The sequence below is a fragment of the Bufo bufo genome, chromosome 2 (assembly GCF_905171765.1).
Source record: "Bufo bufo chromosome 2, aBufBuf1.1, whole genome shotgun sequence".
In the NCBI taxonomy this organism is placed as follows: domain Eukaryota; kingdom Metazoa; phylum Chordata; class Amphibia; order Anura; family Bufonidae; genus Bufo; species Bufo bufo.
The window spans coordinates 360831924-360847061 of record NC_053390.1 but is presented as its reverse complement, the minus strand read 5'-3'; the positions used below and the strand labels follow the sequence as shown (position 1 = coordinate 360847061).

The following is a 15138-nucleotide window of genomic DNA, read 5'->3' as shown; positions in this document are numbered from 1 at the left end:
GATTATGTTGCTTTGCTTAAAAAAAAAAATTGTTCTGTCAATCAGAATAATTTATCTGAACTTTTGCAAAAATGTTTTTGGTTTTCATTTGGTTTTGGTTTAATGTACAATCACAGCATTCAAGATAATATAACTTAAACTGATATTTTGGTAATTTCAAGTTATCTCATATCCACATGATGGGTGATAACTGTTAGATCGGTGGGTCAGAGCCCCCCTACCACTGGGACCGCCACCCATAAGGAGAACAGGGGCCCCATTCCGCACAGAACCCCTGAAAATTAATTGAGCGGCAGGTCCAATGTACACACTGCCACTCCATTATTCTCTGTGAGACTGCCGGAGACAGCTCAATGCTGTACTCTGCTGTCTCTGGAAGTCCCGGAGATAATAGAGCGGCAGTTTGCATGCTCGATCTGCCACTTAATTAATTTCTGTGGCCCAGTTCTCTTGGCCAATGGGGATCCCAGCAGTTGGCTACCTACTGATCTGATAGTTATTCCTTATACTTTGGATAGGGAATAAATACCCTTTAACATTTCCCATTTTGTTCTTATATATATATATATATATATATATATATATATATATATATATATATATTATTTTTTTTTAATCCGCATTCTGTTTGTGCAAATTTTATATTCACAGTTCCATTGTTCAAAGGGGTTAGCAAAGAGTTCAAGAAATGTAATTGCTCTAGTATTAAATGGGTTGTCCGGGTTTTTTCTATTGCTGACCTATCCTCAGGATAGCTGTATGGGGAGGGGGAGGAGGAGGCTGTATATTTACTATACATTCCCAACTTTATGTTAATTTTTTTTATAGGTAAAACTCAGAGGGTCGTTTAATGATGACCATTGCCTGTATATAACTTTAGTTAACACAAAAATGTAACTTGTAGTTACTAAGAAATATTGGGGAGAGGAGAGTAAAATGAAACTGATTGTGCTTCCCATCTAACTTGACATACATTTGGTAATTTGGTTCTTTTGTAATTAGAATGAAGGAGCAAGAGAAGAAAGAAGCAGAGGAAGCCAACCAGAAGGAGATGGACGAGTGGGATCGAGGTCTCCTGGCTCTTGCAACACCTTCATCAGTAGAGACAATGTGGGAAATACCAGCCATAGGACATTTTCTTTGCTTGGCTCAGCAAATTTTAAACCTCCCTGAGATAGTGTTTTATGAACTGGAGCGGTGTTTATTGATGCCTCAGTCTAATGTATTTTTGGCAAAAATAATGACTTCATTATTGAGTCCTCCACATCGTAGACCAATGTTGCATCGGCGCCCCAACCTTCCATACAGAGCCTGGGAAGCTGCACTTAAACAAAAGGTTCAGCAGTGGTATACCGTTATAGGTCAAGCTGAGAACCCTGACCGATGTGCTGAGAAACTCGGGCTTTGCTCTCAGTTTTTTAAAGTTGTAGGTGAGGTCAATCCACTTGAACAAAAAACATTTCATGAGTTAACATTTTCCCAAAAAGTTTGGTTGTTGAAAGGTCTTTGTGACTTTGTCTATGAAACACAAAGTGAAGTACAAGATGCTGTGCTTGGACAACCAATTCATGAATGTAGAGAGGTGATTCTCGGTTATGACGCCCAGGAAAATGCATACATTCACTTTCCCCAGTTTTGTGGGGCAGATGTGCGAGTGTACAAGCAGAGACCTTTGAAAGCCCCTGAATTTCCTATCCCACCAATTAAAATTAAAAGAACTCTGAGGGTAAAAATGAGGAGGCCCAAATGCAAATACTCTAAAAAAAGAAATGACCTTTTTAAAAATGTTAAGAAGATTGTATCATCAACTGATCCAGAGAAATGCTGTGATTTTAAAGAAGAAAGTTCTTGTCAAGTGGACAACGGCAATAGCGTCTCTGACAGTGACATAAAGCCAGACTGTGAGCATGAAGATCATAGTTGCCATGGCTGTAATATGACTGTCTCTTGCAAAGAAAATGTAGAGAAGCCTATTAGTCCTGGGGAACTTGTGGGATATGGAGACCCTCTTAGTCCAGGGGAGATTAGAATTCTTGAAAATGTAGATAAATTAGGTGAAGCAACCTTACTCAAAGCTGACACTAGCCCATTGAAAGAAAATGCACTTAAGACTTATCAAGTCCATGTGAATGGCAGCCACACTGACAATTCTGAGGTTATTTGCCACAGGGTAGCAAGAGACATTATCTTAGACCATCCTCTACTAAACCATGAGCAGCTACAACTCAATAAGATGCGAGCTAAAAAGAAAAGGAGGAAGAAACAAATAAAGGATCTACTAAATGAAAGCATACAGGGTAAATGTGAAAATCTCCAAACACACACATTCAAGTCTGAAATTCATAGTAAATTGTATCTGAACAGAAAGCAAGCCAAACACAAGAAGCACAAGTCTGGTGAGTACTATATGAACGAGTCCATTTACAATAAAAGTTCATTAATATATTGGTCTACGACTCCTGAGAATTCCTCATGCCACAAAAATAGTCTGGAACTTGTCTCCCATGTTGGGTCAGTGGCATCTCTTTTGCTACCCAGCAGATACTCAGATGATTTTGAAGAGTCATATACTGTATGCCAAGGGATCGTATTATCAGCATGTTGGCTTCTAACCTTTAGTGCTAGCATGCCACCATCAATCCCAGTATACCTGACTCATCAGCCGAGAACTAGCCACTGAGATGACTGAGAGCAGGTAAAAATATACGGGATTTGGTATTGACAAACATCCATCGATTTAGCATTGCTAGTTATCTGGTATCTTGGCGTTCCCCCAGATAATTCATAGTGCAGAATGAATTTAATTGATCTGTAATAGACACTTATTAATCAACATTCATTATTAATATCAGGTTTTATTAATAAATGAACTTTGCATACATACTTCCAATGTAAATTAGCCATTGGTAAATTAGCCATTGGTGAGTTTTGCCCTGTACATATCTTAATGTATTTGGAGGCACACTTCATACCATCAGGTCTTTCAATTTTATTTCAACCCCTGCTTCATTATTAGTTCTTAAAGGGAATCTGTCACGATTTACGTTGTCATAGGGTCAGCATAAATTGGTTACAGAGACTGTGATTAACACGCTGGGTCAGTTACTTGAATTGGCCCAGTCATTTTGGCAGAAAATAGGATAAGCAGCCCCAGTGCGAGATGATCACTGTAGTCCACTTAATACACTGCACAAGCTTGTGAGTCCTCCTGTTCCTGAGCTTCAGGCCTCCCAGTGATTGGCAGCTTTCTTCCTGTGCACAGTATATCAAAGCTTGTTAATGTCGGACTCATGAGCTCATGCAGTGGACTCCACCATTCGGCATGCGCTGGAGCTGCTCAATTCTGAATTTTTGCCGAATCACTGTGTCCGTTGACGTAAATGTCTCAGATAGGGCAGCATACAAAGTAGTATCTGTTCACACAGCAATAAGCATAGCCAGATGTTTTTACTAGCCAACCTATGTTGACTCATTATTCTATACCTGTGTTAGAAGAAGCCTTATGGTTTCTAATAAAACTGTTCTTGATTTTTGGAAGGAAAAAAATCTGTATCTAAGAAAATTGTGATCAAGAAGAGGGAGATCTCTGCAGCTTCGTCCGCTCCTCCTGAATTCCAGGTAACTGAGTTTCTTGAATTTATAAACACATAATTTAAAGCTACATATAACAGTCATTATTAGATGTGGTCAAGTACAGTAGCTGACCAGAACCTCAAATATGATGCCTTGATTGATTGCATCATCGTTCTCATTCCATATATCATTTTTATGCTGCAGACAAATTAGAATTTCTTTCTCTCGGTGTGTATAACCATAATTTAATAATGGGGTTTTCCAAGTTAACAATGTTGACAACTTATCCTCGAGATGGGTCATCAGATAGGTGATGGTCCGACACCCGGTACCACCACCAATCTGATGTTGATGACCTTTCCTGAGTCATCAATATTGTTGGCTCGGAAAACACCTTTAATCTTACTTTCTGACTCATAGCTCAATACAAATATCCCCTCCTAAACTGAATTGTATTACTTTCCTTTGCTGAGTCATAAAGAATATTTTATTACACAAATCAATGGTAGAAATTCAGCATCCATAAAGTGTTTTACATTCATAATAGGGAATCAGTCAGCTGCCATATGCTGCCCTCACTGTCACTGCAGGGAGATATATATGTATATAGAGATATATTCCGTGGCGTATTAAGTGTAATACATGTATAGTGACTTGTGCTCTCATATTATTGTCAGAATAAGGAATCACCAGGGCACTTGTTCTAATATAGGCAGGCTATCATTAGTCAGGTATATGTACCTTCAGAGTCTTTGAACCAGTAAGAACGCACTTGCTGCATCTACTGTGAAAATTCCACATTACAAATATAAAAAAAAATCTAAAGGGGAGAATTGTCCTTGTTTTAAACTGTATTTTGGGTCATTCTTATATACTCATTTAATAAAGGTTAAAGGGGTTATCTGGGAAATTATATTGATGACCTATCCTCAAGGCAGGTCATCAATATCAGATAGGTGGGGTCCGACCCCCACGATCATCTATTAGAAGAGACCGGGCTTTCCGTGAGTGCTGCAGCCTCTTCCTAGGCCATTTGATGTCAACGTATATAGGTGGTCTAGTTGTTACTCAGCCCAATTCAATGGGGCTGGGCTAAAGTAACAAGCACAGCCGCCATACTGTGTACAGTGCTGTGTTTGGTAAGCGCCCAGGAGGCCATCCTGGTCACCAGAGCTCCGGCGAGCACTGCAGTTGCTAACAGCTGATTGGTAGGGGTGCCAAAACTTGGACCCCTGCCAATATGATATTGGTGACCTATTCTGTAGATGGGTCATTAATATTATTTCCCAGATAACCCCTTTTAAGCTTTAATGTATACAGGTCAGAAACAGGGTTCTTTCAGCTTAGGGTTAATTTTGTGGTACATTTCAATATACCCTGGACCTTCTTGAGGCTATTTTGGTACTTCAATGTCACTGCTGCAATAACATTAAGCGCTTTTACAGAACTGTCCAGCTAAACTGCACAGTGCGCGCTAGTGCTGAGAGAGGGATGCGTCAGATGAAACGCACTGCTCTCGCCTACAGATGATGATTGACGGTTTTCTTTCCCACATCAGTAACGAAACCTGTCCGTCACCATCTGGATGGGGAAGAGCACGCATCGTTGGACCGATCTCTCAGCGCTAGTGTATGCTGCAGAGTTTAACAGGTCAGTTCTGTAAAAGTGCTTAATGTTGTTGAGTCCACTGAAATCGTGCTGCCCTCAGTGATATGGGAGCTGACAGGTCTCCTCTAAGATTATTAAATATAAAATAATTGAATGCTTTAAAGGAAACCAATCATCTGCATTATGCTGCTCTCACTGAGGGGTAGCATAGTGCAGTGACATGCCTACTGATTTCAGTGGTCTGTCACTCCTGTGAAGGCAGTCAGTACTTTTAGAGTACTGATATACCAAACCCTGCAGTACACTCCAGCAAGGCGCCAGAGATGAGTCCAATGAGGTTGTCTACCTCTCCTCCTAGATGATGTCTGACAGGTTTCTTTCCTGTTGTGCCTAGGAAAGAAACCTGTTACTCATTGGACGGGGGCAGAGCCTCATCAGACCCGTCTCGCTTGGATCGCTGGCGTGTACTGCAGGGTTTGGTATATCAGTTCTCTAAAGCAGTGTTCCTCAACTCCAGTCCTAAGGGCCGGTCATGTTTTCAGGATTTCCTTAGTATTGAGCAGGTGATTAGTGTCATTGCATCAAGACCTATCACAGGTATTCATTCCGTGGGATATTCTCAAATCGTGACCGGCTCTAAAAGATCTGGCTGCCAGCACAGTAGTAACAGACTGCTGAAATTGTCTGACCTGTTACTACACTATACTACCTACCCTCAGTGAGAGCAGCGTAGTGCAGCTGGCAGGCTCCCTTTTATATAGTTCACCCATGTTACTATAAATCCTCAGTGGAACAGCAGATTGGTTTTAGAAGTCACATACAGTAGTCTCATGGAGATTGCAGACCAGCAAATGTTTCATAGTCACTGTTAGGATTTTCACTGAAGGGGATCCTTGATCTGCAGTCATTTTGGGGCTGACTTAACTAAGCTGCAGAGTCTATGGAATTTTTCTATTCTTTATCATTAACGTTCGAATAAGGGCTCATGCACACGACCGTATGCCCTCCGAGACATACGGTCCGTGAGCGGGCCATATGTCCCGGAGCGGCATACATCGGGAGCACACAGCATCATAGGTTACTATGATGCTGTGCGCATCGGGCCGCCCGCGGGGCTCTTATCCTGCACTCATAATATCATATGAGTGTGGGACAATAGCCCCACGGGCGGGCCGATGCGCACAGCATCATAGTAACCTATGATGCTGTCCACTCCCGTGCGCACGATGTATGTCACTCCAGAACATATGGCCCGCTCACGGATCGTATGTCTCGGAGGGCATACGGTCGTGTGCATGAGCCCTAAGTCAGATTCTTAGGTCACGGTCCCCAGAATAGTCAATGATTGCCCTCTGGTACACTAATCTAAAGTAGCAGTGACAACAACAGGGGCCATCACTAAGAGAACCTTCATGGTGAGATAAAGCAGAAAATGAGATATAGAGGTAAACTGAAGACAGGGCAGGGCTCTACAGTTACTACCAGGTAACACATCCAAGCAGCAAGATAAAGTCAAAATTCAGAGGCAAGGCTGAAGTCAGGGTCAGACTCAAAATCAAACACAAGTAAACTAGATCAACTAGAAGTACCACTAATCCAGAGGCAGTTGTCAGAAAGGGGTGGTTCTTCAAATGTACCACATGGCCCAGCATCACCAGAGGATGGTCGGTTGCTACAAAGTGGTTGGAAGCATGGAATCCGCAGCCACCAACAGGACGTTGTTGCTGGATCAGGGAGAGGTGAGTAACATTCTGTATATGAATATACGTTTTCAGTTATCTGTTTTTAAATTTATGACGTTTTGTAGTTTTCATACTGGTCTCTCGGTCAACTCTGCAAAAATCTCCTGCCTGGTAAACTGTTTGTTACTTTCCGTATGTATTCCCTGTTTATATAGTGCTAACATAGACTGCAGCACTGTAGTGAGAATGTATCCGGTCAGACAGCTGAAGGCATTCTACAGTACATGTATTTCCCAATATCAAGAACACAAATTCTCTAGAACCAGAGTAACGGAAAGCCAGTTTATCTAAGAATGTTTTTGTAATGTTAAGGGACATCATAAATAGCAGTTTTTTAAGAAAATGTTTGGTTATTAGTCTCATTTTGATTTCATTTTATTTTCAGCTTGTTTGTACCAATCTTCAGGAACTAAAGGAACTGATTAAGAAAGTAGATGGAGAGCTGAAATGTATGGAAAACAATAAAAAGAAATCGGTAAGGCAGTTTTTTTTGTTTTTTTAAAAATAATATTAAGCCTCCTATTATTTTAGATAGCTAAATAGATATATATGGATTTATGAGAGCTTGTTTTCCCTGTGAGTGTCTAATGTATTAATGTTTTAGGGAAAGTGGCACTTCAGGAGACAAGGTGTGAAAGAGCTACACAGCACCTTGACCCGTCTGCTAAACGAGCTGCTTCCATGGGAACCAAAGCTACTAAAAGCATTTCAGAAAAACCGGTAATAATCTGCCACCACCATCATTGCATTTTATGTCCAGTTACCTTTTATTTGCTTGGCCTATTAACTACAAAAAGAAGCTGTAATAGTGCAGTGTTGGCAGGAGTCCTCAGAGGTTCACTGCTGTACTATTACATCTTTCTTATCCCAGGAGGGGGGAGGTATTTGGGGCGATCAAGATCAGAGCTGCATTACACTGCTGGGCTCCGGCAACAGCCAGAATCAGAGAGAACTCCGATCTGAGCCATCTAACCCCTGAGATACCGTGGTTAATGGTGACCACAGCTAAGAGGTTAGAAAGTGGGAGGGCGCATTCTCTGTCAATCCATCGCCTGGCCTAGGAGTCAACAAAACTATGCCCCTAAGAATAATACAAAAAAAACAAACACATTCTTCTGTCCACTGCAGGACCAGAGAGTGGCTTGATCCTGTGACTGCTGTGGCCAGTCAAAGGCCTCAGTGGTTACATCTGCTTGAACCGATACTTAGGGGCCAGAGGAAGCCTGGGACAGCAGGACTGTGGACTTTTTCTCTTTTTTTTTAAATTTTTTTTATTGTTTTTAATTTATTTTATTTTATTTTTAAATAGGACACATGTTAAAGGGGTTCTGCACTTTCATTTAACTGATGATCTATCCATTCAAGTGAACAGAGCTTATCCCCGCCCACGCTAGTTGATACTAGTCGTGACATCAGTGGGCCGGAGGTAAACAGTGAGAAGGCCGTGGCGCTGCTGGAGCACCACTGCCTTCTCAAACAGCTGATCAGAAGCTGATGATCTATCCAGAGGATAGATCATCAGTTAAATGAAAGTGCAGAACCCCTTTAAAGTTATAGGGTTTATTAGCCCCTAGGCCGGATAACCATTTTAATTTGACTTTTCTTCATCCATCAAGCAAATCAACATTTCTTTAACATAAAGCATCTCATTGATTCTTAATGACTACTACAAAGTAGGTTTGCCTTTATCAACTGCAAACCACCATACAGGATTGCATTGTTCAGTATTGTGTGTTTCATACTGCAGCATATTCCCTCCTAGAAGCACTAAATCCGAGAAAACTGTTGTAAATGAAGATACATTTTCCCCCCCTCTGGCCACACCCCTTTCTACGCCCCCTTTTGGAAAAGTGGTGAGGGCATAAAAAAGGAATTTCAGCCGTTTTCTAAAAGTCGCATATAAAGTCACAAACGCATAGCTTTTTAACCCTTAGAGGACCCTGCGACTTTCCATTTTTCCGTCGCCGCCTTCCCATATTTCAAACTTTTTTTTATTTTTCCGTTCACATAGCCTTATGAGGGCTTATTTTTTGTGGGACAAGTTGTACTTTCTAATGGTGCCATTTACAGTTGAATACCATGTAGTGGGAAGGGGGGGGGGGGGATTTTTTATATATTTTGTTTGTTTTTTTACAGTAAAAAATTGACCTGTTATCTTCATTCTCCAGGTTAATTTTTCTTGCGTTTTTAATACTGAAAGAAAAATTAAAACCTTTTGAGGGAAAAAAAATTATCATCATATTCTGACCCCACTAACTTTTTTGTAGTTATGTGTATGGGGCTGTATGAGGGCGCATGTTTTGTTGGGCAATCTGTACTTTTCAGTGATGCCAATTTGAAGTGTGTGCGACTTTTTGACCAATTTTTATTATAAAATTTTCTCATCCGTATCATTGGAGGACACAGGCTTGACCATGGGTATAGCTGTTGCTGCTAGGAGGCGGACACTAAGCAAAAAAAGCTATACCCTTCCTACAGGGACTAAGCTAAATCAGTTTTAGCTTAGTGTCTAGGAGGCAGACCTCCCTGCGTTGCAGGTCTGCTGGTTTTTGTTCTTTTTTTGTTCTTTTTTTCTAGCGGGAGCTTCGGGCAGTTCTAAAAACTTCCTGCACTCCCACCCAGAAGATGGGACACCAGGGGGTCCCCAAAGCCCCCCGCTTTTTCCTGTTCTCCAGAAGCAAAGGAGGACCACAGGTTCCTACAAAGTCTCTGTTTCCCGCCAGCATTCAGATCACCACGGCCGTCAACCACAAGTCTTTACCAAGGGGCCACACACCGAAGGTGGTGATCTGGCCTGGATACAGGGGGGCAAAAGATGCTGGACAGGTGAGTATAAAAAAAAAAAAAAGAGAAATGTGCCACAAGCGTGCTCCCCTCCTTCCAGTACCCTCCCCTTTCCAAGAGACCTGGTCCCCAGGCTGGGCCCCTCCAGGATGTTGCTGCCTTTTGGGGTAGATGGGGGGGTTGGGGTTTTGGTGGCAGGTCTGGTGTTGGGGCGTACGTTTTCCATGTAGTCTCAGCGTGTCGGCTTGGTTCCCGGGCCGCCTGGGCCATTGTCAATTGAGGCCCCGGCTTCTGTGTGGCCTGCTTCTGCAAGGTCCCCCCTCGGATGCTTATTCCCCAGCCGGCGTCTTTGTTCGGCAGGGGATGCGGCGGCTTGCTTGCGGGGAGCGGTAGCAGAAGATGGAAGGCTAATGCTGAGCGCTGGAGTCATTTTGGGGGCCGGGTTTGTGTTCTCCCCACGCCGACAGCTAAGCAGAGGGAGTGTGGGCTCCGCCCACATCCGGTGTTTAAAGGCACCTGGCGGGATGCTGACAAGCTGATCTGCTGCTTGGAGGGACACAGGCTGGGTAAGTGTTGTTACAGGGCCTAACCTTCCCCCCTCGTTCTCATTTAGGATGGCAGGGTGGTCATTATGTCTGAGCCCAGACCCTAGGTCCCAAAGCAGGCGGTCCCTTCTGTGCGTCATTTTGCCTGTGTGTTTTGTCGTGCAAAATTTCTATCCCCTAAGTCAGACCCCCCTCTGCTTTGCATGTGCTGCTCCACCATCAAGTGGCTTGGTCCTGGACCCAATGGTCCCTGCTGTCCAGCCTATGGTAGAACCTGAATGGGCACGTTCCCTGTCTAGGGTGGTACAGGATGTCTCCAATACCAATAAAGCCATTATGGAAATATTGGGGTGTTTGTCGGCAAGGCAGTCCTCTGACCGGTCCGACTCTGGGGATCTTGGGGCTCATGCCCATCGCGGCCGTCCCGCAAAACGGGCTAGAACATACTGTCCCAAAAGGGTGTCTGAGTCTCCAGTTTCCTCAGCCTCTCCCTCTCCTCCTGCTAGAGCGTCTCACTCTGACGTGTCCTCAGAGGAAGAGGCATGTTCTGAGGAGGGGGGGTCAGATGAGGATGTTGTCGCCGCCCTCCCTGGTGGACAATCTTTTTACAGTGGTTATCGAGACGTTGCAGGTTGATGATCCCGCACAGTCCTCTGGTCAGCTTGGTTTTTTCATTCAAAGGTCCCATCGCTCGCACAAGTGTTTCCCCAAACACCAAGAGTTTAAATCCTCTTTCCAAGGAGTGGAATTTTCCTGATAGACGTTTTGCCTTGCCAAAACGATTAAACTTCCTTTATCGATTTCCGGAGGATTTGACTAAGAAATGATCGTCCTCGCCTATAGTGGACCCGCCAGTTTCCTGCTTGGCTAAGCATACTACCTTGCCAATGGCTGATGGGGCTTCTTTCTCTGATATCCGAGATAAGAAACTGAAAGCGTTTGCAAAATCTTCCTTTTGAGGCAGTAGGCACAGCGCTGCAGCCGGTATTTGCCTCTATATGGGTGAGCAAGGCTATGGGGGAGTGGGCAAGTAATTTACGTCAGGGTCTCGACTTGGGAGTCCCCTCGGGGGAACTTGCAGATATGGGCCTGCAACTCTCTCATGCCAGTGCATATATTTGTGAAGCATTTTTGGAACAGGGGGCGGTCTAATAGGTCAAAAAAAGCAGAAGCCTTTTTTTCGGTCCTTTCGGAGCTTTTTCAGTCTCAAGAGGATGTCCGACAAGTCGGCCGTGGATCAGAAGCGCAAACCTTCCGTCAAACCTCGCTCTTCCTGATGTTCCCGTCAACAGGGCTCCAAGTCCTTTAACCCCAAGAACGCCACTGCATGATGGGTGGCTCCCGGCGCTGTCCGTTCGGGTGGGCGGCCGGCTTTATTTGTTTCGGCATGTCTGGCTGGCTCACGTCTCTGATGCGTGGGGGAGGAAGGTCATTGCAGAGGGCTACAAGCTGGAATTCAAGTCCTCCCCTCCGTCCCGTTCTGGACCTCAAGGCACTCAACCGTTTTCTTCGCGTCCGCAGTTTTCGAATGGACTCCCTGAGGTCGGTCATTGCGAACCGGGGGAGTATCTGTCCTCGATAGACATCAAGGATGCTTATCTTCACATGCCAATCTGCGTCAGTCATCAGAGATTTCTCTGGTTCGCAGTGGGTCCATTTCACTTCCAGTCTGTAGTCCTCCCGCTTAGCCTGGCCGCAGCTCCCAGGGTCTTTACGAAAATTCTGGCGACAGTCATGGCCCTGCTCTATGCCAGGAGGATCGTGGCGATCCCTTACTTAGACAACATCCTGGTGAAGGGTCCGTCATTCCGGGTGACGGCGGACAGCCTGAATATAGCTATGGATACCCTGGAACGCTTTGGATGGATCCTGAACAGGCAGAAGTCTTGTCTTTATCCATCACAGCGGTTGATTTATCTGGGCATGGTGCTCGACATATTTCAGGCCAAGGTGTTCTTGCCTCCACAGAAGCTATCCACTCTCCGTCTTCATATTCTCCCCTTGTTGCAGCCAGGTCCTGTTCCCATTCGTTGCATACGGGCTCTGAGTCACATGGTCTCGGCCTTCGAAGCAGTTGCCTATGCTCAATTCCATACCAGAACGCTACAGCGAGCCATTCTGTCCAGCTGGGACCGTTCCCCAGCCTCCCTGGATTGGCCCATGCGTCTACCTGCCCCTTTCCGCCGGGCCCTCAGATGTTGGTTGGTCTTTTCGATGTTGACGTTGGGCCGCTCGTTCCTTCCTCTCTGCTGGAAGGCGTTAACAATGGACGCAAAAATCTCTCTGTTCAAGGAGTATAGTCGCATGAGGAACGCTCAATTCCAGTCAATGTTCTGGAGTTGAGGTCGATTTGGCGCGCTCTTCGGCATTGGGACGACCCTCTCAGAGGTCGTCCGGTTCATGTTAAGTCGGACAACTCCAGGGTGGTGGCATACCTCAATCACCAGGGCGGCACCCGGCAGCCATGGCAGAGATGACGCTGATTCTCAGCTGGGCGGAGAAACCTGTGTTGGCACTGTTGGCAGTTCACATCCCCGGCGTCGACAACTGGTTCGCAAACTTCCTCAGCCGGGAGCGTCTCGATCCCGGCGAGTGGTCTCTTCACCTGCAGGTCTTTCGAGCCACCAGATGTGGATCTCATGGCCTCCCGCTTCAACAACAAGGTCTCTAGTCGCCCTTCTCGCCGACTAACCCTGGCATCTTCCTCTATGGGTCGCTACATTTAACGGCATGGCTGTTATAGACACCGTACTGAAGGCTCTGGGTTTCGCGGTTTCGGTGGTCCAGACCATGATTCGGGCCTGGAAGCCATCGTCTTCTCGAATCTACCATCAGACCTGGAAGTCCTACTTTAGTTGGTGCGAGTGGCATCAGCTGACTCCTGTTCGGTTCTCTTTGCCGCTACTTTTGTCTTTCCTGCAGTCAGACATGGACTTGGGGCTGGCTCTCAGCTCCCTCAAAGGGCAGGTTTCGGCTCGCTCCATTGCGATTTTAAATAGCAGAAACCCGACGGCTATGGCGCCCTCTGCATGTGCAGGCGCCATAGCTAATCCGGGACTGCCTTTTTATTGGGAATAAGCAAAGAGCTGGATGGGTGCTTAATCCCCATGATCTACTCCGGGTTTTACAGGTGGCCCATGTCCACGGTTGCTTTTAAAAAGTCAGCAGCAAGAACCAGGGTGTGTCTGTATGGCCTCATGCACACGGCCGTTGTTTTTGGTCCACATCCGAGCCGCAGTTTTTATTGCATGTAAACAAAGGGCCAGAAAAGAACCAGGGAAATGAGGAAATATAGATATTTTTTTTGCATAAAACTTGATTTGCTTAGTTATATATTGCTGCCCATCAGATTTTCAGTGCTAATATTTTTTTTTTTCATAACTCGGACAACCCCTTTAAAGCGAACCTTTCACCTCTTTTTCACCTTATAAACTAGCAACAGTACCTTATAGATTATCTTGAGTGTGTTGTTATCCATGTTAGTGCCGCTTTCCTGGGCTCTTTATACTTCAAAAAATCGTCTTATAAACTTCACATTCTGTGCTCCAACAGTCATGCAACCAGTCAAGGGGGTAGCCCTTCCATCTCCTCTGGCCGTACCGCCCCTGCCCTAACCCCTCCTCTATGCTCCTTAACTGACAGCCGGCTCAGTCGCCGGGACGGCGCTTCTGAAACCTGCGCATGCGCCGTCCTCCTGATTCGCCGCGCGATCCCGTGTTTCTTGCTGACAAAAGCGCGATCATGTAAGAGAATCGCGCATGCGCATTACGCAATGCCGGCCTGTCTGCTCTCCCTCCCTAATGTGCGCGCGCTCCACTATCTTCATGCTCAAAGTGCCCCACGTGATCACTGTAGACTTGCCGCACATTAGGGAGGGAGAGCAGACAGGCCGGCATTGCGTAATGCGCATGCGCGATTCTCTTACATGATCGCGCTTTTGTCAGCAAGAAACACGGGATCGCGCGGCGAATCAGGAGGACGGCGCATGCGCAGGTTTCAGAAGCGCCGTCCCGGCGACTGAGCCGGCTGTCAGTTAAGGAGCATAGAGGAGGGGTTAGGGCAGGGGCGGTACGGCCAGAGGAGATGGAAGGGATACCCCCTTGACTGGTTGCATGACTGTTGGAGCACAGAATGTGAAGTTTATAAGACGATTTTTTGAAGTATAAAGAGCCCAGGAAAGCGGCACTAACATGGATAACAACACACTCAAGATAATCTATAAGGTACTGTTGCTAGTTTATAAGGTGAAAAAGAGGTGAAAGGTTCGCTTTAAGGTCTTTTTCTCAACTCTGTTCATATTATAACATTTTTGCTGTGAAGAAGAGGCATGTGATCTCTGCTGAGTCAAATTCAGTTTTGAGAACTGCAAAAGTAAACCAAGCATCTGTGATAATATCTTGTAGGCAGAGAAACTGCCCAATAATCTTACAAAAACCTCTGGAAGAGCAAAAATTATACAGCCTTATTCTACATCATGGGTGTCAAACATGCGGCCCGCAATGAATATCTTTGCGGCCCGGCAAAGATGCAGCATCGCAGACTGCTATGTATGAGCCGGGAGAGAGGAGGGGCTGGAGTCCGTAACTAGGGGCGGGGCCCGGTGCAGTCACTGTACTCTTACACCGGGCCCCGCCGCTCACCAAAGTATTTATAAACGTGAATCCTTATCCTGTTATTAAGTTGAACTAACGCTGCCCTCTCCCATGTTCCCCTGTATCCCCATAGCACTTACTTAAGCTTCAATAGCAGGCAGAGCGGACGGCAGCAGTAACGTCACTCACTGACGTCGAGCCACTGCTCCGCCCACTTTATGAATGAAGCAGGCGGAGCAGACGCGCGACGTCAGTGAGTGACGTTACTGGTGCCGTCCGCTCTGCCTGCTATGG

General features: G+C 45.4%; 1 protein-coding gene across 1 annotated transcript in view; it reads left to right on the top strand.

The window, feature by feature from the left end:
- KIAA2026 (KIAA2026 ortholog) overlaps positions 1-15138 on the top strand; it is an 80147-nt gene that overhangs the window by 46486 nt on the left and 18523 nt on the right. The window contains exons 3-6 of the mRNA XM_040417146.1: positions 1003-2396; positions 3539-3618; positions 7309-7398; positions 7528-7643. Coding sequence (XP_040273080.1) covers positions 1003-2396; positions 3539-3618; positions 7309-7398; positions 7528-7643 — 1680 coding nt within the window. The remainder of the gene's footprint in view (positions 1-1002; positions 2397-3538; positions 3619-7308; positions 7399-7527; positions 7644-15138) is intronic.